This window comes from Setaria italica, chromosome VI, assembly GCF_000263155.2.
Source record: "Setaria italica strain Yugu1 chromosome VI, Setaria_italica_v2.0, whole genome shotgun sequence".
NCBI classification, from domain to species: Eukaryota; Viridiplantae; Streptophyta; class Magnoliopsida; order Poales; family Poaceae; genus Setaria; species Setaria italica.
The window spans coordinates 1417040-1442910 of record NC_028455.1 but is presented as its reverse complement, the minus strand read 5'-3'; the positions used below and the strand labels follow the sequence as shown (position 1 = coordinate 1442910).

At 46.7% G+C, this 25871-nt stretch overlaps 3 protein-coding genes across 6 annotated transcripts; 1 reads left to right on the top strand and 2 right to left on the bottom strand.

The window, feature by feature from the left end:
* Positions 1-717: 717 nt before the first annotated feature.
* Positions 718-1863, bottom strand: LOC101762221 (BTB/POZ and MATH domain-containing protein 2). The gene has a single exon (XM_004974270.1). The coding sequence runs from the start codon at positions 1861-1863 to the stop codon at positions 718-720; it is 1146 nt and encodes a 381-aa protein (XP_004974327.1).
* Positions 1864-4278: 2415 nt separating this feature from the next.
* On the top strand, positions 4279-9718 carry LOC101761804 (F-box/FBD/LRR-repeat protein At1g16930). Of its 4 annotated transcripts, XM_022827615.1 has the most exons (5): positions 4279-5362; positions 5470-5610; positions 6470-6676; positions 6782-6898; positions 9390-9718. In XM_022827615.1, the coding sequence occupies exons 1-4, from the start codon at positions 4376-4378 to the stop codon at positions 6863-6865; spliced, it is 1419 nt and encodes a 472-aa protein (XP_022683350.1). In that variant the 5' UTR covers positions 4279-4375; the 3' UTR covers positions 6866-6898; positions 9390-9718. The 4 variants fall into 4 exon arrangements, with proteins under 4 accessions (XP_022683350.1, XP_022683349.1, XP_022683348.1 ...); XM_022827614.1 differs by having other exon boundaries at positions 6479-6898; XM_022827613.1 differs by having other exon boundaries at positions 6470-6869.
* A 613-nt stretch (positions 9719-10331) lies between these two features.
* LOC101761409 (BTB/POZ and MATH domain-containing protein 1) lies at positions 10332-11774 on the bottom strand. Its single transcript, XM_004974268.2, has 2 exons — positions 10933-11774; positions 10332-10392 (listed from the first exon to the last, which is right to left on the bottom strand). The coding sequence occupies exons 1-2, from the start codon at positions 11772-11774 to the stop codon at positions 10332-10334; spliced, it is 903 nt and encodes a 300-aa protein (XP_004974325.2).
* Between the last annotated feature and the right edge of the window lie 14097 nt (positions 11775-25871).

The window sequence follows — 25871 nt, the reverse complement described above, 5'->3', positions numbered from 1 at the left end:
ATTCAAAATAAGTCCTAGACAGTGGTATATATAACACAATCGCACCAGGGCACAAGCACAGCGCAACCAGCTGGTTCCTACTGCACCCTGATGCAGGATATGATTGCAGGCTCCAAATTCAAATAGAGTAAGTGGTGTAAATCAATAATTTCAGTACAATGTGTCAATTTTTAACTCTCCAAATTGGAAGGAAAAGCTCCAATAATACTATGTAAATATCAAAGATCATATACATTTTTCTTTCAAGGAACTAAGAATCTTATTAACATCTCAGGTAAATGGGCTGTTCAACCCATTAAAAGGTCTGATGTAGCCTCTAAGAACACCGACACAAGCTTAATACAAATGCATTAGTATGTCTCCATTCAGGTAGAGTTTTCAAGGGCCCTAGATCCCATAATATGTCTACATAATAGAACATGTTCAAATTGACAATGAAATTTGCAACGGCACGCGATAGCAAGTTTATTCATGTTAGGCTAGTTAATTACTCATTCTCTCCAGGTGAAAGTACACGCAGCGATTTAAAAAAAATAAACACATAAAATGCCTTAGCCAGCAAATTGCAAATAAAATCCTAGAGTATTATTGAACCAGTGTAAATTCATAACATACCAGTCATATATATGTCCGAAATTGTAAGCATGGACGAAAAATAATGGAGAGGACAACTTTAACTCAAGAGTCTATGTATATTTCAAACCAACAATGCAGAAGTTAATCTAGCTCATCTACGACGCGTTCACGCTGCTCAGCATACACAATCTTTTGTGACTTTGATGCTTGCTCCCATAATTCCACGGTGGCAGCAGGACATACTCTTTTGAGTTCCTTGTATCCTCGGCTTGCTACCACTTCATCCATGCTATTTGAAGAGATGATGAATTGAATACAGGTATCTTTGAGCTTACTGCAACTATGCCGGTCAGCTAGAGCTAAGGTGTCCGACACACTCTCAACATCAAGCCTCTTGCTAAGGATGCTTGCACACACCAACTTCATCCTTTCCATGCCATATCTGTCCGCAGCCACAAATAAATGCTTGATGATTTCTTTGTTCTCATCCCCATCAAGATCATGCATTGCCGGTAAGGAATCCGTGTACATGAAGTGAAGCAACGCTTTGAAAACAACAGGATGTATATCTTCAACTAGTATGATCCCACTGTTCTTATTGTCTTTCAATGGTCCGTAGAGCTCCGCCTTGAACACCGGTGAGCGCACCGCGAGCACGATCCTGTGCGCACGGAAAGTCTCATCTTGGACCTTGAACACCACATCAGCACTCTCCCCTATCTGCAGCAACTTCCCGAAATCGGCCGACAAGTCCGATGGCGGTGCTTGAACCTCACCTATTGCCTGGGGTTCACCCTCCGGCTTTGCGACAATGACGGTGACGTTGCACTCGATCACGATGCGATCCTCTCGCAGGTACGTCGACGCCTCCAGCTCCGTCCGCCGCATGAACCACCGGGAGCCCCAGGCCGGGCTCTCGCCGCTGAACGCCCTCGGCGTCACCGGCTTGAAGATGACCTTCGATTCCTCGGTGAGCTGGTCCACCAGCCTCAGGTCGTAGACCGCCCGCACCACGGCGGCAGCGGCGCAGCAGCCCTTCTCCGCCATGAGCTCGAGGTAGACGCAGATGAAATCCTTGCTGCCGTCCTTGCCGGTGTGCCCGTCGGGGTAGTAGCGGATGCTCCAGCCGTGGCCGCCGACGTAGAAGGTGGCGGAGCGGATGAACTTGCCGGCGCCGAGGCCCTTGTGCAGGCTGTACCCGGAGATCTTGAACGTGTGCCGGCCGCGCGCCGTCTCCGGCGTGCACGTCGACGCTGTCGTGCTCACAGGACCCTGCGATGACGCCATCGCTTGCCTGCGTTTTCCACGCCGACAAATTCGCGGTGGCGCGAGCTTAGGCGGTGGTGGCGGCGGCGGCGGCGAGCTGGGGTTTTCTAGATTCTCTCTATCGATCAATACGTGGTCGGTCCCTAGCTTATACCAAAATCAAATATGTTTCTCTGGAAACAAATTCCGAACCGAAAATGGATTCGGATCGATTTTGGATTGTTTCCGGATTCTAACTCTAAGCGTACTATGTTTGGCCCCAATTCGATTATGCAGCAAATATGGATTCTTAATCTGGGGATACAAGCTCTATGCGTGTAATAGTTCAGATATTCCTGATCGAGCGACGCTGGCGTATGTGATGTCACACTCCTTTCTGGAGGCGTCATTTTGGTAGCTCTGGTCATGACAGGTTGCTAGCTGCCACTGTGAGGCGTCATTTTTTTCATTCAAATATGAAAAAAAGGAAAAAGAGCTAGTGTTGGTGCAGGTGCCTCGGTGACTGAAGGAGAGTCCTTGGTGGTGGACTGTAGGGATAGCGTTCTAGTGGAGCGGCAGCTGGAGATGCTGCAGAGATGTTGAGGGTGTCGCGGTGGAGTTGAGGAGCTGCGGCAAAGAGATGTGGTGCAGTACGGGTTGATGTCCCAATCCAACTAACCGAATGATGTTTCTTGAGTTGAGTAGTACGATGAGTGTCCCAATCCAACTATCAATATTGATGTGTAGTTTTGAGTGGAGTTTGATTAATGTGATAGCGTTGTGCGGTGTGTGTTGATGTTCCAATCCAACTGGCTGATGGTGTTGTTTGTTGTTTCGTCCGATATGGACTTATTTGAGAAGTGTTTTTCCCATATTAGTGTGGTTTATTTGAGAAGCGATTCTCCCCACTGCAGTACCAAACATGACCAATGTGTAGTGGATGTTGGAAATTTTAGTAACGTGATCTTCTCCGTTAAGGAATAGAGAGGAACTTGTTCCCCACGTTTTCATCTCGTGAGGGAATAGGACTGCGTGTCCGTGATCGGCAGGAACACGATTCGTTTCCAAATAGGACTTTAGGCCCTGCCCCCACAACTTCATATAAAACTAAGGGGTCGGTTGTTGTTTCAAGTACATCAAGATCTTTCGCATCTAGCCAAAAACCTAAACACGAATCGGTAAGGGAGCTGGAGGGAGTAGAAGCTCGAGCTCCACCGTCCAAGCCAATCTCATTGGCATCTAGAAGGAAGGCGCTACCAGACAAGATTAGCAGATCATCGATCAAGAACCTCTGTTCTTGATTCGGTGAGCTTCATCGACTCTACTAAGACTACACCGACAACTACATCGACTCAGGAGGCAGCAATGGCATCTTCTAATGCTGGTATAAGATCCAAACCATCTAATTCCGCATTAAGTAGATCAACATGTGTTAGGCTATAAGATCATGTGTGTAACTGATTGACGTACGTGCTGCACCAGATCGGGAGGTTATGATGATTGACATAGATTAGAGAAATCCTTTCATCAACTATATCAAAAAGCACAAGTTACCTCCAAACAAAACAGAAGCAGAACAAGTCTCACGACGCGACAAGAACTATGTTCTAGTTAGAGACAAGCTCTACGTAAATGTTGCCGTGGAAAATTTCATGGTTTCGTTGCCGCGTCCGACGCTAGTGTCCGGATCGGATGTACATACGGACGCCAGCAGCTTCGTGTATAAAATTATTTTCATAATCGCTAGGATTCTAATTAGTTAATGCTTTTGACGATTCCCATTCCCAATCCCAACGTTAGATTTGACATCCTGTTGGAGCCATAGTTTCTCATCGTAATTAATTGTGAAACATTGCAATTTTACTTGATTTCTTCTTTCCTTCCTCCACCTTCCTTCCTTTGCTCCGGCACGCTATGCCCTGACCGACTGAGCCGCCTGTCCGGTCTAGCTCCAGCACCGCGCCTAGTGAACCACTAGTTGACCTACTTAAAAACCGCCGCCATCCATCTTATCCGAGCTGTTGATGGGCAGCCATTCCCAAACTCGCACGTTGGAGCTCACGGGGATTTCCACTCAAAAATAAAATATCCATCAATCCAATATATGGCCAAGAAATTAAATTAACATGCAAGATCTATGGCCAATAAGAGCTCAGGGACTTTGACCACACACCCTTAAAAATATTATTTTACTCTTTCAGCAAATTTGCATAAAATAAGAGTGCCTTCCGATCACAGGGTGCAGCAAATCAAGGTTACTTTACATCCACAGCAAAATTTGCCTTAAAACGAACCAGCCGCATGTTTCCAATTTCATGTAGTAATTGCTTCCATTACTCACCGTTGTTTAAATCAAGGAAGAACAAGTGAAGAGCCAGTGCACTCGAACACAGTGATCGATAAATGGGCCAGGAGCAACCCACTTCCGACATTTAGCCCACCCACACCACAGGAGACAACACAAGCGAACCATCCGCCGCCACTCGCTCCCCCAGCTAAACCCTAGCCGCCGCATCCTCGTGCTCGATCCCCTCCCCTACCGGCGCCGCCGGCCATGGCCAGCTGCGCGCCATTCCCCAACCTGGACCGCACGTCGGCGGCCGACCTGCGGGACACGGAGCACCTCCTGTCGTACATCTGCAGCTGCGTCCCCGACCCGCCCGTCTCCACCACCGCCCGCCTCGTCGCCCGCCGCGGCGCCGCCGCCTCCAAGGACGGCGTCGACCGCATCAGCGGCCTCTCCGACGCGCTCCTCCGCGACATCGTCTCCCGCCTCCCCTTCAAGGACGCCGCGCGCACCTCCGTGCTCGCCACGCGCTGGCGCCGGGTCTGGCTCGCGGCGCCGCTAGCCGTCGCCGACGCCCACCTCCTGGACCACTGGCCCCCGGCGCCCGCCGACGCGCCCGCCGTCACCGCCGCCGTGTCGGGCGCCCTCGCCGCGCACCCGGGCCCCTTCCGCTGCGCCCACCTCGTCTCCACCCGCATGGACGCGTACCAGCCCCAGCTCAAGCGCTGGCTCCGCATCCTCGCCGCCAAGGGCGTCCAGGAGCTCGTCCTCGTCAACCGCCCCGGCCCGCGGGAGGTGCCCCTCCCCGACACGCTCTTCCGGATCGCCAACCTCACCTGCCTCTACATTGGCTTCTGGAAGTTCCCGCACGCGTCGCACCTCCAAGGCGCCTCCTTCCCCAACCTCCGCGAGCTCGGCATCTGCAGCGTCGTCGTCAAGGACGGGGACATCGACTCCCTCGTCGCCAGGAGCCCCCTCCTGGAGATCCTCAACATCCAAGGAAGCATGAAGGGGTTGTGTCTCGTCGGCCAGAGCCTCCGGTGCGTGCAGATCTGCGCTTCCATGGTGGAGAGCATCACCTTGGTGAGCACCCCGTGTCTCGAGCGGCTTATCCTGTGGGAAGTCCGGGCATCTCCCAACCCAGCCAGTGGCTTGCGCACCAGGATCAAGATTGGCACCGCCCCAAAGCTGTGCGTATTGGGGTATCTGGACCCAACACAGCACCTGCTAGAGATTGGAGGCACCAGCATCATGGTACTGTTACTGCCTTCTTCCTAATATCCTATCGTTCCACTTTGTTCACTTCGTAGTGATGTTGCATTCAATGTGTGACCATTCTTACTGAATTTGGTGCATTACAGCCTGGGATTGCACCAAGTGCAAGCACAATACTCACAAGTGTGAAGTGTCTGAGCTTGAAAGTGTGTTTTGGAGCCAATGATGCCATGAAGGTGCCTGCCTTCCTGAAATGCTTCCCCAATGTCGAGGCGCTGCATATTATGGTAATAATTTACAAGCACTCTTATTGTACACTCATACAGCTGTCGCTAGCTTAAACTAGGGTGGCCTAACATGGTGCGCAAGCCTGAGTGAATGTTGACGGTAGTATTTTTTTTATTTCATGGACATGTCTCCAAGGTTTCATAACATATTCCTTTCAATAATAACGGGGAGGCAATCTTTCAAATTCTCTTCTGGTCAGTCCTTAGTGCCTGTTAGACTGGATTTTTTGTGCAATAACGACACTCAAAGTCTGCCTGTTGGATGAGAACAAATACTGTGTATAAACATAAGTAGGGATTTTTAACAACTTTTCCATTGCCATGGATAGGTAAAGTATTTTGCTTCAGGCTTTGTCTGACACATTCTGAGTACCAGGGAACACTGATATGCCAACTGGTAAAATGAACTTACTCTGGGTAGCTTCTGTAGTCTGTTACTTAGCAAAACAAGAGGAATAGAATGAACAAGTTGGTATGTGGTATTTGGACATGGGTTAAACATGATCATTAATAGGGCAAGTTATGTTTGTAAACTGAGCTGTGTTCCAGTGGAAAGCTGTGCAGATATCTTTTATATAGTCTATACTTTAGTGAGCTTAATGATTAAGACACAGTTATTATGTCTGCTTGCTATTGGCAATGTGCTTTATTTTGTATATCTGAATGCCCTAAACGAGGGCTATAATTGCAGATTACAGTCTGGAGAGTCCATTCAGTATTTTGTTTACTCATTTGCTGTAATTTGTAGACATGCTTTAGGCCCCTATGTTTATCTTCCTTCCAAAATCTTTATGCATAAGAGCTGGCTACTGTACTGTACATCACTTCCTTAGCATTTCAATGATTTATTGGTTTGTAGCATTTGCAGTCTGCAAAATGTGATGAACCCGCTGACAAGCTCAACCTCAAGTTCTGGCAAGAGGTTGGTCCCATCAGAAGTGTTGTGTTGTGCGTCAAGGTGATGACAATCTGTGAGTTTCGAGGGGGGCAACATGAGCTGGCCTTCCTCCAGTTCATCTACCAGAATGCGCGGGTGCTGAACTTTAGTGCAATCGTCTCAGCCAATGTAAGGGTCACTGGAATTTCAGCCAACCAGATATTTTCCATTGTTCAGAATATGGATAGTTCAAGATGGGCTCGTAACTTTAATCTGGCTATCTTGGGGAGCAAGGGTCCTGAAGGAGGTAGACCCTGGAAGTTTCAACGAGGAGCAAATTTTTCTAATGACGACCCTTTTGCTCCAGTTAAATCATGAAGCTGTCAGTATTGCTTTCCTTCATGACTTCATGTATGTCTAGATTTTATTCATGTTAATGTATTTCTTAGTGTGTTCATATTATCAGAAGGTTGCAGTTTTTATGATGTTGATGTTTACAAAAAGCACGTTTAGACTGATGCAAGTTGGTCATAAAAACTAACGCATTGCTGTTTTGGAGGGTCTGTGTAATTGTAGCAAAATGATGGTACTAAATCGATCGTATCGTTTCAGGCACTTGTCTCCCATTTGTTAGCTACTAAGCCATTATCATAACTAGCATTTAACAAAATATGTCTTTCTGAGTTCTTGCATTATGCAATGTATATCTCCCTTTTCATTTTACTAATGAATTGTTTATGTGATAGCAGTTGACTGAAAATGAACCAATTGAGACCTAGCCTCTCGATTTTATGTAACATTAATAAAATATACAATGTGGCGAGTAGCCTAGTGCCTGTAGTAATCAAATTTATTGCCTGCAGTGTTCTGATCTGATGCTATTAGGTGATTGTGTGTAGGAGCATCTTTGTGTTTGGCGTCAACATGCTGGATTGTATTTTATGGCTTCTGCTAAGCAATCTTCTAATTCATAAGATAGAAGAGTAAATGTTGAGAAATGTTGTCAGCTTAATACGTGCGTAACTTACTCTCTGTATAACTGAGCCTTTGTAATCTGCAAGCATAGAAGTATAAGTAATATGTGAATGAGCTAATGCAATTTTTTTTGCAAATCTGTTTAACTGGTCTGGCTCAAATAACATATGGACCAAGCAGGTATCAAAACTTCGGTCCTGATCATACTTCCCGGCTGTATAAGGGTATATGTTGAAGTATGCATGCCCATCGTACTATCAATCATGTGATACCTAATTAACATGCCTTTATATCGAAATTCGTAAAGTTGACCACAATTCATATCTTCTCAATCTGCAAACTAAATCTGACCGGACACACATTCGATCAGTGAAGTCCGATGATGTCAGCACCATATTCTGCTAGGGTACGGCTGTAGATTTGGACACGGTCTGCACGTCGCCATCTGCTGACTCCGATCAGTTTCGCCTCCAGGTCTTCGCAGGCTCGTGGGGTTGATTAATCGGCAACTGTGTCCTAGTTAGATAACTGCAACGTTTCAGCCTAACGTGATGGTTTTCTTGAGCTAGTCCTCCGCCGTGTGCACACCCTTTGTCGACTCCGCTTCGCCTCACGGTCAAGGCCATCGCACAAGCCGCTTGGCCATCGCACAAGCCAAGATCAAGGAGATCTGTAGTAAAGCCCTGGTGATCGCTGCACCACTCCAGAACCACAAACCTCCCTGTTATATGCAGTGTGGTAACATATTACATATGCAGTAATGGGAAGAGATGGACGTGCGTCTTTCAATATTTCTTTCTCTTTTCCTTTCCATCATAATAGCCTGGGAGATATTGCTATCGTGTCCTTTTGCACATTTTTTTTCCAGTTTTCATAATTTTTTCCAGTTTTCATATATCGTAACAAGGGAATGAGAGGTTGATCAATGGCTTACAATTGACTAAGTTTCCTTTTCCTTCAATACTGTTTTCAGCAGACCTCTTCTCTTTGAACTTTTTTTTTTAAAATCTGAACCATTAAAAAGGGCCCCACAATGGATCGATGGCTAGATGTTTCTCTTTTTCTCCGATTAACGTGAGATTTTTTTGAGACTCTGATTAGTATAGGTATAGGTAGATGAATTTTCACATGCTGCTATGCAAAGGTAGGTAGGTCGATCAATTCAGGCATGCATTTTGGTGATGACACATCTTTCGACTACATGAACATTGGACATACTTGACCAATTATAACTTAAACACCAAGTCTTGACATCTCATAGTCTTCCTCTATGGAGCTTTTGCATGCACTTGTATCTTTCACCACAAGTGTGCTGTGGACATTCAAGAATTATAGGGGTTACATGTTTCTTAGTTCTGATTTTCCACAATGCTAAGTTGCATTTTGTTGAACTACATTGCTTTGCTGCTTATGCATATTTTCTCCATGTTGCACTGTTTCCTGTTGCCTGTTGGTGTAACTCTCTTTTTAACATGTAAATAAAAAAAGAGACAAGTTGGGAAGTGTGTCCTAGCAGCATCACATTTCACTTATGTTCATCAGCTTCATGAGCTCATACTTGAGCTTTGATAACATTTCCTTGTGGTATTCTGTATTTAATTATGCACTGTACCATTTTAATACAAGTGGCCACACATATTTGAGAGTTCTGGATGTTAAACTCCTAGTGACACACTTAGCAGACTAACACATTTCAGGGAATACAATTGTGTGCTATGCTAGTATGCTACTACAGAGCAGTAGCTGAATTTTTACCTTGGTTAAGTGACAACTATAAGTCATAACATATACTTCCAGTAGTGTGCCCGAGAAATTTACACATGGCTAAGACCTCAAGGTTGAAATTTACATATAGCCTGACATAACAGTAGCTCTATCTGTCGCTAATCAGGTTGTGTTTGTTGTGTTGCTTTTCTCTTGACATTAGGCCCTGATTCAGAGACAAGACAAAACAAGACCGCTTGAACTCGCACGTGCTGTATCTGAAGTCGAAATCTTCAACCTATGGAGCATGCAGGCGCCGTGGTTCTGTAATGATGTTACATAGCTACTCTTGAAGATCTGCTCCTGTTCTTAGCTCTGCCAGCATGGTTAGCTTGAGTGTCGAAGTTAGTAGTAAATGTTGATCCAAATGACTGCCTTTCTGTGCATGATAAATGCTTGTGGACGGCTATTACAGACCACTGAATCCACGTTTCATGTGTATTTCGTTAGCTGGATGGGGCCTGTGACAATGATCGATGCTGCATTGCATAATTTCTGCTGAACACATGCGGCTCTTGATGCTATTGAGAATTAGTGATAACTAATCGAGCTATTTCATGTTTTTCTGTCTGCCTCTGCCACTAATTTCTTCTTGATTTGACATGAAATGTTTGACATAAACCTGATCAGAGCTCCGATTCTGGCGCTAGTGTCGGATGGTTGAGCGACAGAAAAAGCTACCTCCGCAACACGCATCTCATGTTGCATGTAACATCTAAACAGCGTCGTGAGAGGCCTATTGCGCTGTCGTAGCCATCTTGCTTACAGAGCTCCCAACATGAGTCAAAGACAGAAACAAGAAAAAAAAAAGAAAATGAAATGGAGAAGAAGAAGGATCTAATTGCAGGAGGATCCTCAACAAAGGAAATCAAGATAAAGACATTCATGGTCACAGCCTCTCACTGGACGGGCAATGGAAAGATGACAAATGCAGATTTAAAACCAAATCAACGAATAGAATTGGAGAGAGAGATCAAGAGGGAGGAAGACAATCGAAACAGATCTTGCAGGTTCTGCCCTCGCGTGAGCAAGCTCGAACAGGGGGCGACGACAACAGACGGCGGTGACAGAGCTAGCGGCAGCGCATGGGCTCTGGACGCGGTGGCTACAGGGGTGTGCGGCCACGAGGCTTGAGGACCGTGGCATCATGGGGAAGCCCATGGGGTCTACAACAAAAGAAAAGCGGGAAACAAAAGTAAAAATGATAACAGTAGATGTATCATTCCTTGGTCAGCAGTAAAAAGAATCTTACACAAGTGCATGAGCATTGGTCATATGCTTGTGAGCTGCCATTGCTAAAATAAAAACAACTCCTACAGCTACTATAGGGATAAATTTTGCAAAACTTTTCCCTTAATTCATCACCTAAAATGTAAGGAAACACTAGGACGTGGTCCAACCTAATCTCAAGTACCTAGCTGTGCATGAACTGAACTTGTTATTTGAATTGAAACAAGGATCGTGCCATCTTCCACAAAACCACCCATATTGAAGGCTTTCCTCTTATGAGGCGTTGGTAAGCAGCTTCTTGTCTTGCCACCGCATCACCCACTCTACTCGAAGAATTGACATGTTTGAAGCAAACGTCTTTGAGCTCGCTGCAGTCATACTGCTCAGCTAGGGCCAGAGTGGAATCCACGGTCGAATCGTCAAGACTTGTACAAAGAATTCCCATGCAGAGCGACCTCAACCTCTCCATGGCATACCTGTCCGCGGCCACAAACAAGTGCTTAACCATGTCATGAGTCTCATCCACATTGAGGTCATCCATGCCGGGCAACGAGTCCGTGTAGATGAAATGGAGCAATGCTCTAAAGACAGCAGGCTGCATGTCCTCGATTGTTATGCATCCTCTATTGTGCTCCGCTACTGCTGTCCCACGGAGCTCCGCGCTGAGGACCGGTGACCGCGCTACGAGCACGATCCGGTGGGCCAAGAAATACTCACCCTGAACCTTGAGTATCATGTCTGCTCCCTCCCTCGTCTCTAGCAATCTTCCAAAATCATCTGGCAGATCCGATGGAGGCACCTGGATCTCGAGGGGCTTTGTAGCATCCTCTGTCACGAGTGGTTCCTTGATGACAGTGACGTCGCACTCGATCACAAGGCAATCATCGCGCAGGTACCCCGCCGACGCCTCCAGCCCACTCGCCTTCATGAAGAGATTTGTGCCCCAGACGGCTTCACCAGAGTTCATGGTGTCAAACACTTCTCTCCCTGACGCGCAGGGTGCCGGAGACAACCCTGTTTTCTGGCCGATCAGCCTAATCTTATACAGGGCTCTGACCTTGGCGTTCCTGCTCACAAGCCTAAGGAAAACGGAGACGTAGCCTTTGGCATCCTCGCTGGCTCCGTCGGGGTAGCAGCGGATGCACCAGGAGTAGCCGCCGACGGCGAAGGCGGCGGACTGGATGAACTTGCCGACGCCTAAGCCCCGGTGCAGGGTGTACCCTTCGATCTGGAACACATGCCGGCCGCGCGCTGTCTGCGGAGTGCACGTCGATGTGGTCGCCGCCGCCGGTGGAGGCTGGGACGCCGCCGTCTCCATAACCGTCGGCGACTCAAGACCTTGTTCCCTACAACTAACCTACAATCAGACTCCGCTATAGATTCTAATGTCTACAATCTCGGAACTACATTGATTTTTTTTTTATCAAACCAACTCCATCACGTACGTTTCGATGACTCCGTACTCGTCACGCACGTTAGTGCGTACGCATGTTTCACACGGACTCATTGCCTAACTACATGATGACTTCGAGTCAAAAAAGAATAAATAATAATTATTTACTAAACTATATGATAAGCGATGATATTTTAAGTTTTTTTGTTTTCTTTGTCAAATGACTAGGGATTTTTCTTCTTCTTCTTCAAATTTTGTTTAAGAGCCGAGAGTTGTATAGTTTAATTTAGATATTAATTCCCCGAGCACAAAAATATTAGAAACAAGGAACCCAGCAAGTATTTGTCAACCAAGAAACCATCGACCATTATTCTCTTTTTGCGAAACATAGTAAATAAAGACACTGCTTACATATTCACACGCATGCACACTTACTCCTATGAATACGTACACGCACACAACTCTACTCCTATGAGCACCTCCGAAAGACTGAGCCGACACGATGTGCGACACCAACTCGTCGTTCTTACTAGTTCGCTTATTATATATACAAAATCAAACTAAACCAACTAGTTAAAGTTAAACTAGGGCTAGACTAACCTAGCTGTTTTCTCCCATAAATCTATGAAGGTAGCCGGACATGCATGCTGTCTTAAGGTTTTGGTACCCTGGACTTGCAGCCACATCACAAATTCTATCCGAGGAAGCGATAAACTCAATGCAAGCGTCTCTAAGCTCGCTGCAATTGTGCAGGTCGGCTAGAGCTAGGGTGGTTGCCACGGTCTTCTCATCAAGGCTTTTCCAAAGAATGGTCGCGCAGACTAGCTTCAACCTCTCCATGTCGTACTTATCCGCAGCGACAAGTAAATATTTCACGATGTCTTCGTCCTCATGAATCTCATCTTACTCAATATCTTGAATATCAGGCAACGAGTCCGTGTAGATGAAGTGAAGTAGCGCCTTGAAGATACCGGGCTCTATGTCTTCGACCGTTATGCAACTTCTGTTGTCCGTCCCTACAAGCCCGTAGAGCTGCGCTCTGAAGACTGGTGATCGCGCTGCAAGCACATTCCTATGGGCAGCAAAAGACTCGCCTTTAACATCGAATTCCACGTCTGTTTCCTCCCCTGCTAGCAGCAAATTTCCCAAAATCATCTGACAAATCCGATGGAGGCCATGGACCTCAGCAATTAATGGCGGTCTCTTCGATTTGTGATCCCTTGATAACAGTGACCTCACACTCGATCACGCGAGGCGGTCGTCGCGCAGGTACGCAGATGCCTCTAGGTCACTACTTTTCATGAATTTCCTATAGCCCCAGGAGGGGGTATCTGGTTCCACTTCCACCTACGTCCGTTGTGTCATACACGTCTGGCTCCGAGCACGGTCGTAGTATCGAAGAGGACAGCCCTGTGGTCTTGTCGACCAGCTTAAAGTCAGGGCACACCTCGACCTTGTCCTTGTCGCCGGCCTCATGGGTTTTGGCTGGGACGACGACGACGCCATAGCCACACTGCCACAGCGGACGTGTTATTCATCGAGTACAGCAGTACGTGCGGCAGAGAACACTCTCGAACACAAACATTGAAGCTTCGTAGGAAATAATAGTAGGAGAATGAAATTAATGTTAGATTGATCTCTTTCCCCGATTGGCCCAACGGCCAATCAGGACCTTGATCTGCGCCCTGATCGGGGGCGCTCACCCAATCAATGGGTGGTGGGCCCCTGTCGCGCTGCGCTATATAAACAGGGTGGGGGGACCCGGCTCGGCTCACGAGGTTCGCCGAAGCCAGCCGCCCCCACCGACACACCTACCGATCTAGGTTGCGCAGTAGCGGCGGGAAGTTCCACCGCCACGTCGCCGACGACCAAGCTCGGCACTGCACGTCGCTGCCTTGCGCAGACTCCGTCAACTGAACCCGCGATGGCCAGCAGCTCCGCTGCTCCCACCCCTAGGGGTGAAGGTACTCCAATTCCCCCTCTCTCACACTAGGCACTCACCAGGAAATCCTTGCCCCTCATGTATCTCTCGAACCCGACTAGATGAGCTCTAGTGATCCTAGGTAAAGGTTTTAACATTGGTATCAGACACCTCCTAGAAGTTTTTCTAGATCGGGAAAAGCAGTAGATCGAGAAAAAGAAGAAGAAAGAACAGAAACAGAAACAAATCCCTAACCCTAACCCTAGATCTATAGAGAAAGAGAGACGCCGGGAGACTTACCTGTCGTCGCCTTCACCGCCGCACGTCTATCGACGGCGAGCGGCAAAGGCCGGCCGAGCCTCGGGCTCGCCGGAGACCACATCCACCCGAACCACCGGCGCAACCGCTCGGGGCTCGGGGGAGGGCGCAAAAGCACCACCACAGGACCGCTCGACGGCGGCGCGCCCAACCCTCGGGGTGGATGCGCTCGCCGGCGAGGGGACCCGCGGTGGCGCCGGCCCCTTTTCTTCTCCGTCTGGATCTCGACCTCTCGATTTTCTGGAGGGAGGAAAGGAGGAGGCTAGCAAAGAGGGGAGGAGGGGGGCTGCCGCGGCCGTGCGCCGGCGGGGCCATCCCTCCACCGCCGCCGCCGGCCATCGCCGGGCGCGGGAGAGACAGCCCTGCCGCCGCCGCCGCGGCGAGAGCGCGAGGAGACAGCGCGCGGGGGAAAAGAAGGAAAGTGGTTAGGGTTCCGGGGGAGCCGGCGTTTCGCCGGGTTTTGTTCCGCCGTTTTTCACTCGTGGCCGTTCGATCAAAATCAACGGCTCAGGATGAACGGGCCGTCTTTTAGCCCAGGCGGGACGCGGCGGCAGGCCGCTTTCGCGGCCCAGGCCCAGGTTGCGGCCTGCGCGCGCGCGCCGCGGGCGAGGCCGGCGTCCAGCCGCCTTCGCGGGCCGTTTTCGTGGGCCGGGCGAGCAGGCAGCGGGCGCCGCGCGAGCAGGCCGCCGGTTTCGCGCGAGCGGGCCGCGTGCGGGAACGGGCCGTGGGCCGTTTTCGCGCGCGGGCCGATTTTCGCGTTTTGCACAGTAACCTCTGATATTTTGTTTTTTCTATTTCCAGAAGCTTTTAATTAATAGTTTTTGCACAGTTTTAGTCTCTAATTCAATTTGAACCAACGGGATAATTTGTATTAGAGATTAATAAAGTTTTGTACAGTGTTTTGCTTCTGAAAATAGATTTATTTCACAGTTTCCGCTGCAAAAGTCATATTCATTGCTCTATTTAAATTTAATTTGAACCAACGAGATAATTAAAGTTTGTGAGAGCATGATAAAGTTAATTTAGATCATGGTACTGTTATTTTCTGACCAACGTTGTTAATAACTGTATCATGATTTAAAAAGTTATTTTGATGATTTTATTTCTATTTCTACCCAACGGTGATATAGTTTTAAATTGCATCAACAGTTGTATGTTTTATTTTTTGACCAACGTTGGAAATGACTCATGCAATTGTCGTTATGATCTCACTTATGGATTGTGAATTTCAGGATCATTCAACTTAATGGCGTGTCTCAAGAGATACCCATTCTCAAAGGCAACAACTACACAGAATGGAGGAAGAAGATTGAGTTCTCCTTCGTTTGTGGAGAAGTTGACTGGGTACTGACCACACCGCAGCCACAAGCTCCACAGAAGCCAGTGAGGGCTGATGGTGATGATGATGCTGCATGGCAGCAAAAGGAGAGGGACTATGCTCCACTGGAGTTGGCATACACCCTTGAAAACAAACAGTGGACCACTGCCAACAACAAATGTATGGCTTTGGTAAAGAATACGATTGAGCCTGCCATTTTGGGCTCGATCGCAGAGTGTGACTCCGTTTCAGAGTACCTCGACAAGATAAGGAATCAGTTCACTGGTTCCTCAAAGATATATGCTACCCAGCTGTTCAAGCAGCTGGCCACAGAGAGTTACAATGGCGGAGGGACTGGCATAAGAGATCACATCATGAGGATGTATAACTTGGCAGCGCAGCTGAAGCCTATGGATCTTGAGCTCAAGCCTGGGCACATTATGCATTTGGTTTTTGCTTCTCTGCCTAAAGAGTTTGACACTTTTGTTGTCAATTACAACATGCAGCCAGAACAGTGGGACATGGAGAAAATGATTGCCATGTGCGTGCAGGAAGAGGACAGACTTAGATCCTCACATGGTGGCTCATTGCACTATGTGAAGGATAACAGAAAAAAGATTGCTAATCCCTCTTTCAAGGCACGTGGAAAAGCTCCTATGCAGCAGAATCACCAAAAGCTTCTCCCAGTAGACAAAGACCAATGTCTACATTGCAAGAAAAAGGGGCACTTCAAGAAAGACTGCCCCGACTGGTTAAAGTCAATAATGGCAAAAAGAGGTGAGAATACTATTTCTTTTGTAAATGAATCCTTGTATACACAGTATTCGAAATCTACCTGGTGGATTGACTCAGGTGCAACTGTTCATGTTGCAAATTCCTTACAGGGATTCCATTCGACGAGGACTACGCAAAGAAGCGAAAGATGCGTTGAAGTCGCAAATGGAGTCCAAGCAGAAGTTAAAGCTGTTGGCGATGTCTCTTTAGAGCTAGTTGATGGTTTCATGCTTGTACTTAAAGATGTGCTTTATGTTCCCTCATTACACAGAAACTTAATAAGTATTTCACGTTTGGACCATGATGGTTATGAATGTCATTTTGGTAATGGAAAGTGTGCCATTTGGTTAGATAATGCATGTGTTGGTGTTGCCATCCTTCACAATGAGTTGTATTTATTATCATTGCGTGAAAAAGTTAATTCTGTGTGTGATGTGAATATGAATGTATCCTCGTCAGAGAAAGAAACAAAGAAAAGAAAGAGAACTCAAGAAGTATCGTCGAAATTATGGCACTGTCGTTTAGGCCATATTTCGAGGGGGAGAATAGAAAGACTAGTTAAGAATGAAATTCTTCCTCAATTAGAGTTCTCAGACTTAGAACAATGCGTTGATTGCATTAAAGGAAAATTTGTAAAGCAAATTAAAAAAGGCGCTAAACGTAGCACAGGAATTTTAGAGATAATCCACACTGACATTTGTGGACCTTTTCCTGTGAAAAGTGTGGATGGCTATGACTTGTTCATAACATTCACGGATGATTACTCCCGTTACGGTTATATTTATCCTATCAAAGAAAGATCAGAAGCCTTGGATAAATTTAAGATATTTAAAGCTGAAGTTGAAAATCAGCACAACAAAAGAATCAAAATAGTAAGATCCGACCGTGGGGGGGAGTACTATGGTCGGCATACCCCATTCGGCCAAGTTCCTGGACCCTTTGCAAGGTTCTTGCAGGAAAATGGCATAGTAGCCCAGTATTCAATGCCGGGCGAACCTCAGCAAAATGGAGTAGCTGAAAGGCGTAACCGTACACTGATGGATATGGTGCGCAGCATGATGAGCTATTCCACCTTACCATTGGGACTGTGGATGGAGGCGCTGAAGACCGCCATTCACATTCTTAATAGAGTACCAAGTAAGTCGGTGCCCAAAACACCGTACGAACTATGGACGGGAAGAGTACCCTCACTAAACCACTTACGTGTGTGGGGGAGCCCAGCTGAGGCCAAAGTGTTTAACCCAAACATCGGGAAACTAGATCCCAAAACAGTAAGTTGCCACTTCATTGGCTACCCGGAAAAATCAAAGGGTTTTCGTTTCTACTGTCCAGACAGATTCACAAAGTTTGTAGAAACGAGACAGGCGATTTTCTTAGAGGATGAGATGGTGAGGGGGAGCATAGTAGCTCGAGAAATTGATCTTGAGGAGAAGCGGGTGTGTGCACCCAATCCGATGATTCAGGAACCATACTTCTCACTACCTATTATTCCCGCACCGATAATTCCTGAGGTCGTGGTGCAGGCACCTGCTACAGTTCCTGATAGTGTGGTGCAGGCTCCTGCTGTGATTCCACCCGTGGAAACGATGAGTGAAGTTTTGGAACCTGTCCTTCAGGAGCCAACTGAACCCATCATTGCACACGAGGAAGAGTTGCAGCAGCCACCTCAGAATAGTGTGCCACAAGCAGAGGCACAAAATATGCCTGAAAGTGAGGGGCCTAGAAGGTCTCAAAGGGTCAGAAAATCAGCCATCCCTGATTGTTATAAAGTTTATAACACAGAAGAAGTTCATATAGAAGGTGATCCCACTTCATATGAAGAAGCCATGAAAAGTGTTCACTCATCGAAGTGGCTAGAGGCCATGGAAGATGAGATGAAATCGATGAGTTCCAACAATGTTTGGGAACTTGAGGAGATTCCTAAAGGAGCCAAAACAGTAGGCTGTAAATGGGTCTACAAGACTAAACATGACTCCAAAGGGAACATAGAAGATATAAGGCGAGACTTGTGGCAAAAGGCTTTACACAAAGAGAAGGAATAGATTATAATGAGACTTTCTCTCCTGTCTCATGTAAAGACTCCTTCAGAATCATAATGGCACTAGTTGCGCATTTTGATTTAGAGTTACATCAGATGGATGTAAAGACGGCATTTCTAAATGGGGATTTAGAAGAAAACGTCTACATGAAACAACCAAAGGGTTTTGTCATGGAAGACAAAGAGCATATGGGATGTCGTCTAAAGAAATCCATTTACGGATTAAAGCAAGCCTCTAGACAGTGGTATCTAAAGTTTAATGATATAATAAAGAAATTTGGGTTTCAAGAGAATATAGAGGACAATTGTGTCTATGCAAAGTTCAAAAATGGGAAATACATTTTCCTAATCCTGTATGTAGATGATATTTTGCTTGCAAGCAGTGATATCAATCTACTGCAAGAGACAAAGAAGTTCTTGTCCTCAAACTTCGATATGAAGGATCTTGGTGAAGCAACATATGTTTTGGGCATAGAAATTCACCGAGATAGATTGAATGGGGTTCTAGGGTTATCGCAAAAGGCATATTTAGAAAAGGTTCTAAAGAAGTACAATATGCATGCGAGTAAAGCCACACCTGCTCCTATAGTCAAGGGCGACAGTTTTGGGAACTTTCAATGTCCCAGGAACCAGTACGAGATCGATCAAATGAAAGCGGTTCCATATGCTTCAGCTGTCGGAAGCTTACAGTATGCACAAGTGTGCACTCGCCCTGACTTAGCTTTTGTCACCGGGGTTCTCGGTAGATATCAAAGTAATCCAGGTATAGAACACTGGAAAATGGTAAAGAAGGCGTTGCGCTACGCGCAAGGCACAAAAGAACTCATGCTTACATATAAAAGATCTGATTCCCTAGAGATAAAAGGGTATTCAGATGCAGACTTTGCGGGAGACAAAGATGATAGAAAATCCACGTCTGGATACGTATTCACTCTCGCAGGAGGAGCTATCTCATGGAGAAGCTCAAAACAGAAAGTAACTGCGTCATCGACGATGCACGCAGAATTCATAGCATGTCATGAGGCCACGGGGCAGGCAATGTGGCTAAAGAAATTCATACCCGGATTGAGAGTGGTTGACTGTATTCACAGACCACTAAAGATGTACTGCGATAATGAACCAGCAGTATTCTACGCTCACAACAACAAATCAAGCAATGCTTCCAAAGCCATTGAGATAAAGTTTTACGTTGTGAAAGACAGAATCCAGGATCACACTATAAGTCTCGAGCATATAAGAACAAAAGATATGCTTGCGGATCCGCTCACGAAAGGCTTACCTCCCAATGTGTTCAGGGAACACTTAGCCGGCATGGGTTTAAGGGAAAGCCTATGATTCCTGGATTGAATAAGGCCCAAAAGAAACAGAATTGTTTCAAAATAGAGAGATGTGTTGTAGCTGTTGATTCTATCGGCAATCAAGCTGTGATGATGAAACACGCTCTACATATTAATCTACGATGAAACGAATAAAAGTGAAAAGTGCAAAGCTAAAAGTAAATGATGAGATCAAGGGGGAGAATGTTAGATTGATCTCTTTCCCCGATTGGCCCAACGGCCAATCAGGACCTTGATCTGCGCCCTGATCGGGGGCGCTCACCCAATCAATGGGTGGTGGGCCCCTGTCGCGCTGCGCTATATAAACAGGGTGGGGGGACCCGGCTCGGCTCACGAGGTTCGCCGAAGCCAGCCGCCCCCACCGACACACCTACCGATCTAGGTTGCGCAGTAGCGGCGGGAAGTTCCACCGCCACGTCGCCGACGACCAAGCTCGGCACTGCGCGTCGCTGCCTTGCGCAGACTCCGTCAACTGAACCCGCGATGGCCAGCAGCTCCGCTGCTCCCACCCCTAGGGGTGAAGGTACTCCAATTCCCCCTCTCTCACACTAGGCACTCACCAGGAAATCCTTGCCCCTCATGTATCTCTCGAACCCGACTAGATGAGCTCTAGTGATCCTAGGTAAAGGTTTTAACAATTAATGTGAGCAAACATGAGCGAACAGCTTTGCTATTCCGATCCGTCACCAAGTGCTCCTGCAATTCGAGTCCATTGATTCCTTGATTCTTCCGAATCCGTCGCGGTTTCATCGCGCACCACGACAAGGTTTTTTTCCTTTTCTGGTTAGGGCAAGACGTCCAGCAGTTTGGATAGTGGCCGTTGTAGTACAGACCACAAAGTGCTGGACAACAAAAACTAACAAGAAACAGCCACGTTCGAGGGGGACAGGGACGGGGCTGCAACTGGCACTAGTACAGTATTGATGTCCTAAGACCGTATTTCAACGAATGTGAAAATAAGCTATAGGGACGCACTAGTACAGGATTGATTCCTAAAATAAGCTTAACTTGAGAACCCTCTGTTACATCCCTGAATAAACAGAAGAAAGTAGCTGAGCAAGCTGAAGGCAGCCATGGGTAGGATGTGGGCGGATCGGCTGGTGGCGGGTCGCTGCTGCCCACGGGTGGTGGTGGAGGCTGACGGGGTTAGGGATTTTAGGGTTTCTAGGTTTTCAGCGACGGTGGAGGCTGGCGACAGGGAAGGAGGGATTAGGATTGGGTGCAGCTTATCGGAGTTGGAGAAGATGACCAACTGACAACTGTAGAGGGATGGTCAGGGAGGTGGCCGGCTCGGCGGTGGAGGCAGGTTGCAGGCGGCATGGCGAGACTGGGGGGTGCTGCCCGCTAGGGTTGTGGGAGACAACGGGTGGACAGTGGACGTGGCGGGGGCGGTGGCACCGGTGGAGCTGAGACGGAAGCATGGGTTCCCCTGATTCACATTGGCCGCGGTTGTGGGCGGCGGCGGCGGCTGCCGGTCTGGCCAGGAAGTGGTGGCGACGAGGACGCTGGCTCCACCGATTCGTGTTGGCCATGGTCATATGGGGCCACGGCCGCGGTGCTCACGTTGCAAGAGCATGCCGGGAGGTGGGGTGGCAGGGGCTCACGGCACGTGGGGGACTGAAGGGCAGTACTCTACCTATAGCTTCTTCCTTTCACCATTGCATCAGTAAAAAAACAAACAAACGAAGCCTTCTATCTTATCTCGCACCCCGATGGCGACTTGTGTTGTCTGCCGCCGGTAGAGCCTCGGCGGCGCCGGTTGCCTACCTCTCCGTGAGCCACAGCTGCCCTTCAACGTCTGCTTCTGGCTACTGCCAGTACCAGTGCCAACACTCTATCCGTTCCAGGTGCTTTCGAGTTAAGGTCGCCTGCTCTGGATCTGCGAACAGTAAGTGGAATGCGATGAGGACGTTCTTTCTCTGTGCAGAATTACTTGTTTAGACTATGAAATCTCTTTAACTAAATTTGTGCAGAATCAATCGGCGGCGTCCAATGCAGAATCTTCCTGGGGGCAGTGGCCACCTGCACGTCCTCCTCATCCTCCTCAGTGACTTGTCATTTCTGTGTTTGTGATGCAAAACTTGTGAATTACTTCTTTAGACGAGAACTTATGAATGCTATTTGTGTGCTTGTGAATCCTGTGGTGCAATTTATATGCTTGTGGTGCAATTAATATGCCTGTACTTCTGTGGTTGTTTTTTGAGAGGGGTCCTTTATACCTAACATTTCTGTTTTGCAGTGGGTGTTAGGACACTTTGCCGAGTGTTAACACTCGGCAAAGAGGCCATTTCTGGTACTGGCAGACGGCTTTGCCGAGTGTATTCGCCAAACACTCGGCAAATGAGTCATAAAATTTGTCGGGGCGGCCTCTTTGCCGAGTGCCGAAGGGCGGGCACTCAGCAAACAATATCATTTGCCGAGTGTTTCGCAAAACAGCACTCGGCAAACGAGTCATAAAAATGGCGGGCCGGGTCTCTTCGCCGAGTGCCTTCCCGTGGCACTCGGCGAAATTATCATTTTGCCGAGTGCCTGGCAAAAAATGCACTCGGCAAACGGCCGAATAAAAAAGGCGGGTGGGGCTTCTTCGCCGAGTGCCACGCGGCAGGCACTCGGCGATCCATGAATTTTCGCCGAGTGTTCTCGAGAATACACTCGGCAAACTGATAAATCTTCGCCGAGTGTCCTTAAGAATACACTCGGCACACTATACGGATTCGCCGAGTGTTGGCCGTCAGTCACTCGGCAAATCCACCGTTGCCGTGACAGACCGTTAACGTCTTTGTGCTGAGTGTTTGATTTTGCCGAGTGTATTCTGGCACTCGGCAAATGGTTTGCCGAGTGCCCGACGATCGACACTCGGCGAACATCCTGTTCGCCAAGGAAAACTTTGCCGAGTGTTACACTCGGCAAACCCTTTGCCGAGTGTAATTGGGCCTTCGCCGAGTGCCTGGGGCACTCGGCAAACTAACTGTTTCCGGTAGTGATGATACTAGAAACATCATTGGCTAAACAGCCTGTTCACTTGAACGCTGTTGACATTTAATTCCAGAAGTTGAAATATATATTGATGATGAACCACATATTGAAGACAAGTGAATTATGTCATTTTAGGCTGTTCTTCCAGAGATGTGAAAGCTATATAGAAGAACACAGGCTAACAAATGTACTGCACTTGGCTAACTTACAAAATTTAATTTTCAACAAAGACCATGTAGCTTTGTGAGCCAGTAGCTTTGCCTCGGTTGTATTTGTTGGTTTGACATGCCTCCTACGTAAAAACACAGAATACATGCAAGTCATATGCCATAGTAGCTTGTACAGGAGAATATTCTGGTTTTTAGGAAGATACATACCATCTTTTTGGGACTCTTCCATAATTCCACAAGGTTGATCCACTGTTCATTAGTCATGAATTTGATAGGAGTTGTTTTCCTATCCAAATGTAGTGGAAGAGGATCAAAATATTTCTGCTTCAGCCTGTGGCGTTGTTGGCGAACCGCATTCTTCGTCATGAAGGCAAACCTTTCTACCTGTCGCATCACTTGCGTCGATATCAAACTTTGCCTATTTAGATGGAAGAAAATGTATAAGAGAATTTAATATATAAGAAAACGAACATATTAACAGATTAACAACATGAATCGGGATTGGAACTAGGATGTCACAATAGAAGAGGATTGCTCAACAAAAGGTCAACACATTAACACCAATAACTGCACAAAACACGGGAAACCTCCAGAAATACAATGGTGCATTTGGCACACAAACAGTTCAGAAATAATTGTTCTTATTGTAACTAAATGAGGAAAGAAATGGAGAATGTACTTACACGGATTCTTCCCATAAACAGATTGAACCATTCAGGTTGTTTCTTGTATTCCTTCCAGTGCGCACATGGTTCCTGACTGCAATATTGCATTCAGTGGCAAACTCTACAGCAACCAGAGGTGCCACAGGCCTTGTCTTCCCTTCATTTATGACAACTGGCAGTTGCCACGCCGAGCTCTGGTGATTCTTTGGAGACCATGTCCCATATTGACTCCCCGGCTCCATCTCTCCTCCCCTGGTTGCAAAGGTACATTGAAAACACAATTAGTGAGACCATGTCCCATATAGGCATTTGCATTCAAACCAGTGATGCAATATGGAATGTGAAAATTGATGAACAAACTATCACCTTCATCGGCCATCTAGTTGTCGCCACCAGGATGGGTAATGCTATCAGCACCGTCAACCATGTGGGTGTTGTCATCATGCTGGGCAGCACCATCTAAAAAAAGGCAGCCAGTAAGAATGCCATCCATCATGCAATCATAGTAAGATTATGATAGTAAGAAAGCATCACCTTCGTTGGCCATATGGTTGTGCCCATCAGGCCGGGGAATGGAATCACCTGCAGTGGCCATTTGGGGCAGCTGATCATGCAAGGGAAGCCCATCATCTGAAAAAAATGGCAGCAGGTAAGAGTGCATGCATTCATCATTTCAACAAAGCTAACAGAATGCCAATAAGAAAATTGGTAATAAAACTAGCCTTCAATGGCAGCACGAATGTCATTTGGTGTCACACTTGCATCAGCTTGAGTTGGAGATGGCACACGGATGCCACTTAATTGGTGTCATGTTTGTATCAGGCAAAGGCTGGGAAATATTTTTCTTTGACCTTGTAGCTCTACCAGGTTGCTGCGGGATAAACTCTCTTACGAGACCAAAACTTGACTCCACCAGCAGGCACATCAGAAGTTTTCTTGCCACTCTTCTCCTTAGAGGCCTGCTAGAAAGGGAAGAATGGATTAGTCAACAGTGTGGAGAGAATTATATTGCAACAGCAAGCAAACAAGTAGTTTAAGCCCTAACAAGATAAGAATTAGCACCTTAGCATTATCATCATCAATCAAATCTCCTTCACTAGTATCATCATGAGAAGGTTTCGTACTCAGATTCATAGTCTTCACTGTTTCTACGAGTTCGCTTGTTCTTATCTTGAGCAATGGCACTTGAGCTTGCAAACATACTGGATAAAGCAGGAATTCCAAGTTGCTTCAGCCTTGCACTGTTCCACATACATTGCCTGAGGCGCTCCTCTTCATACGGATGCAGTGCAGGATCTATGATGAGAGGAAACATGAACAACAGCTTACTATTTCTCTAACAGTACAAAGTGTAAGAGAGGATGCGGAAAAAATGAACAATAGATTACAAATTAATGTAAAAGTGGATGGGGAATTCTTGTGAAGCAAGTGATTCTATATAACTAGTAATTTAACGGTAGTTGATAATGCTTAGGTGAAAAGTCAATTTAACTGCACAGAAGCTACAAGCTTGCAATCTGTTGGCACTTCTGTATCATGGGAAATGAATAAAAATTTGCATACATAATGTGCCCTATCAGTTCTAGCAACCTTCTGCACAACATATCCTTGAACCAGATGAAGTAATCTAATTAATCAAGGGTTATACATTCCAAACAAATCCTTAGGTCCATCATGAAAACATTCTCAAACAAACAACCCATATACAGGAAAAGCACTGGACTCTATTCAGTGCACACATGTGCCATGATACAGATAACAATTTCTCAGATTCGCCAAAATAGTGACAAGTTAGGGACCACGAAGGATCACAATCATCAGTAGATGGCTAAATTGAACTGATGTAAGAAGGAACGAACCTGTCATCAGACTTGCTTGTGGTTTCTTCGGTCCATCCTTCGTCGGCATTATGACAAATTCTTCGGGACGAGAGTAGTGGAGACGGCAGGGTGCTGAGGGCGGCAATGGTGGAGGCGGCGGAGGGCTCCTTGGATCTTGAAGCGGGGAAGGTTGTGGTGGTGCTGGATCTTGAAGCGGGGATGGTAGTCAGGGAGATGTCCTTGCAACTGTTGGCGGGAGGGGGTGTGGCCGAACTAGGGTTTTGGGGAAAGGGGGTACCCTTCAATTGTTGGCTGATGGAAATGCAGGTGTACGTAAATGTTGCCAAAACCAATGGGTATTACTGTCCATTCATATGGCAAAAATTGGTTGGCGCGGTGTGAAACTATTCTGATTCTTTTAACCTGTGGCTACATTTGGAAGCTTCTAGATAATTGCGTTATAGGAGAACACTATATTTGAGAGTTTCTACTATTAAAAATCATAAATAATCAGAGTAAACTTGTCATCCGTGTATTAAAATGGTATTTATTTGTAGCCTATGTATAAATTCTTTCATCACTTATCTTAAGTTGTAGTAAATAAACTACAAAATTTTAAATTTTTCTAAGTAGGTGAACTTCTTCTCTATTAGGCTATAAACAGAACCCATAATGTTGGAAGGAC

Bases quoted from the DNA above. Each gene is read 5' to 3' on its own strand.
- LOC101762221 (XM_004974270.1), bottom strand. From the start codon at position 1,863: ATGGCGTCATCGCAGGGTCCTGTGAGCACGACAGCGTCGACGTGCACG.
- LOC101761804 (XM_022827613.1), top strand. From the start codon at position 4,376: ATGGCCAGCTGCGCGCCATTCCCCAACCTGGACCGCACGTCGGCGGCC. The intron at 5,363-5,469 runs GTACTGTTACTG...GGTGCATTACAG, and splicing joins TTGGAGGCACCAGCATCATG to CCTGGGATTGCACCAAGTGC. The intron at 5,611-6,469 runs GTAATAATTTAC...ATTGGTTTGTAG, and splicing joins TCGAGGCGCTGCATATTATG to CATTTGCAGTCTGCAAAATG.
- LOC101761409 (XM_004974268.2), bottom strand. From the start codon at position 11,774: ATGGAGACGGCGGCGTCCCAGCCTCCACCGGCGGCGGCGACCACATCG. The intron at 10,393-10,932 runs GTATGCCATGGA...CTTTTGTTGTAG, and splicing joins TTGTTTGTGGCCGCGGACAG to ACCCCATGGGCTTCCCCATG.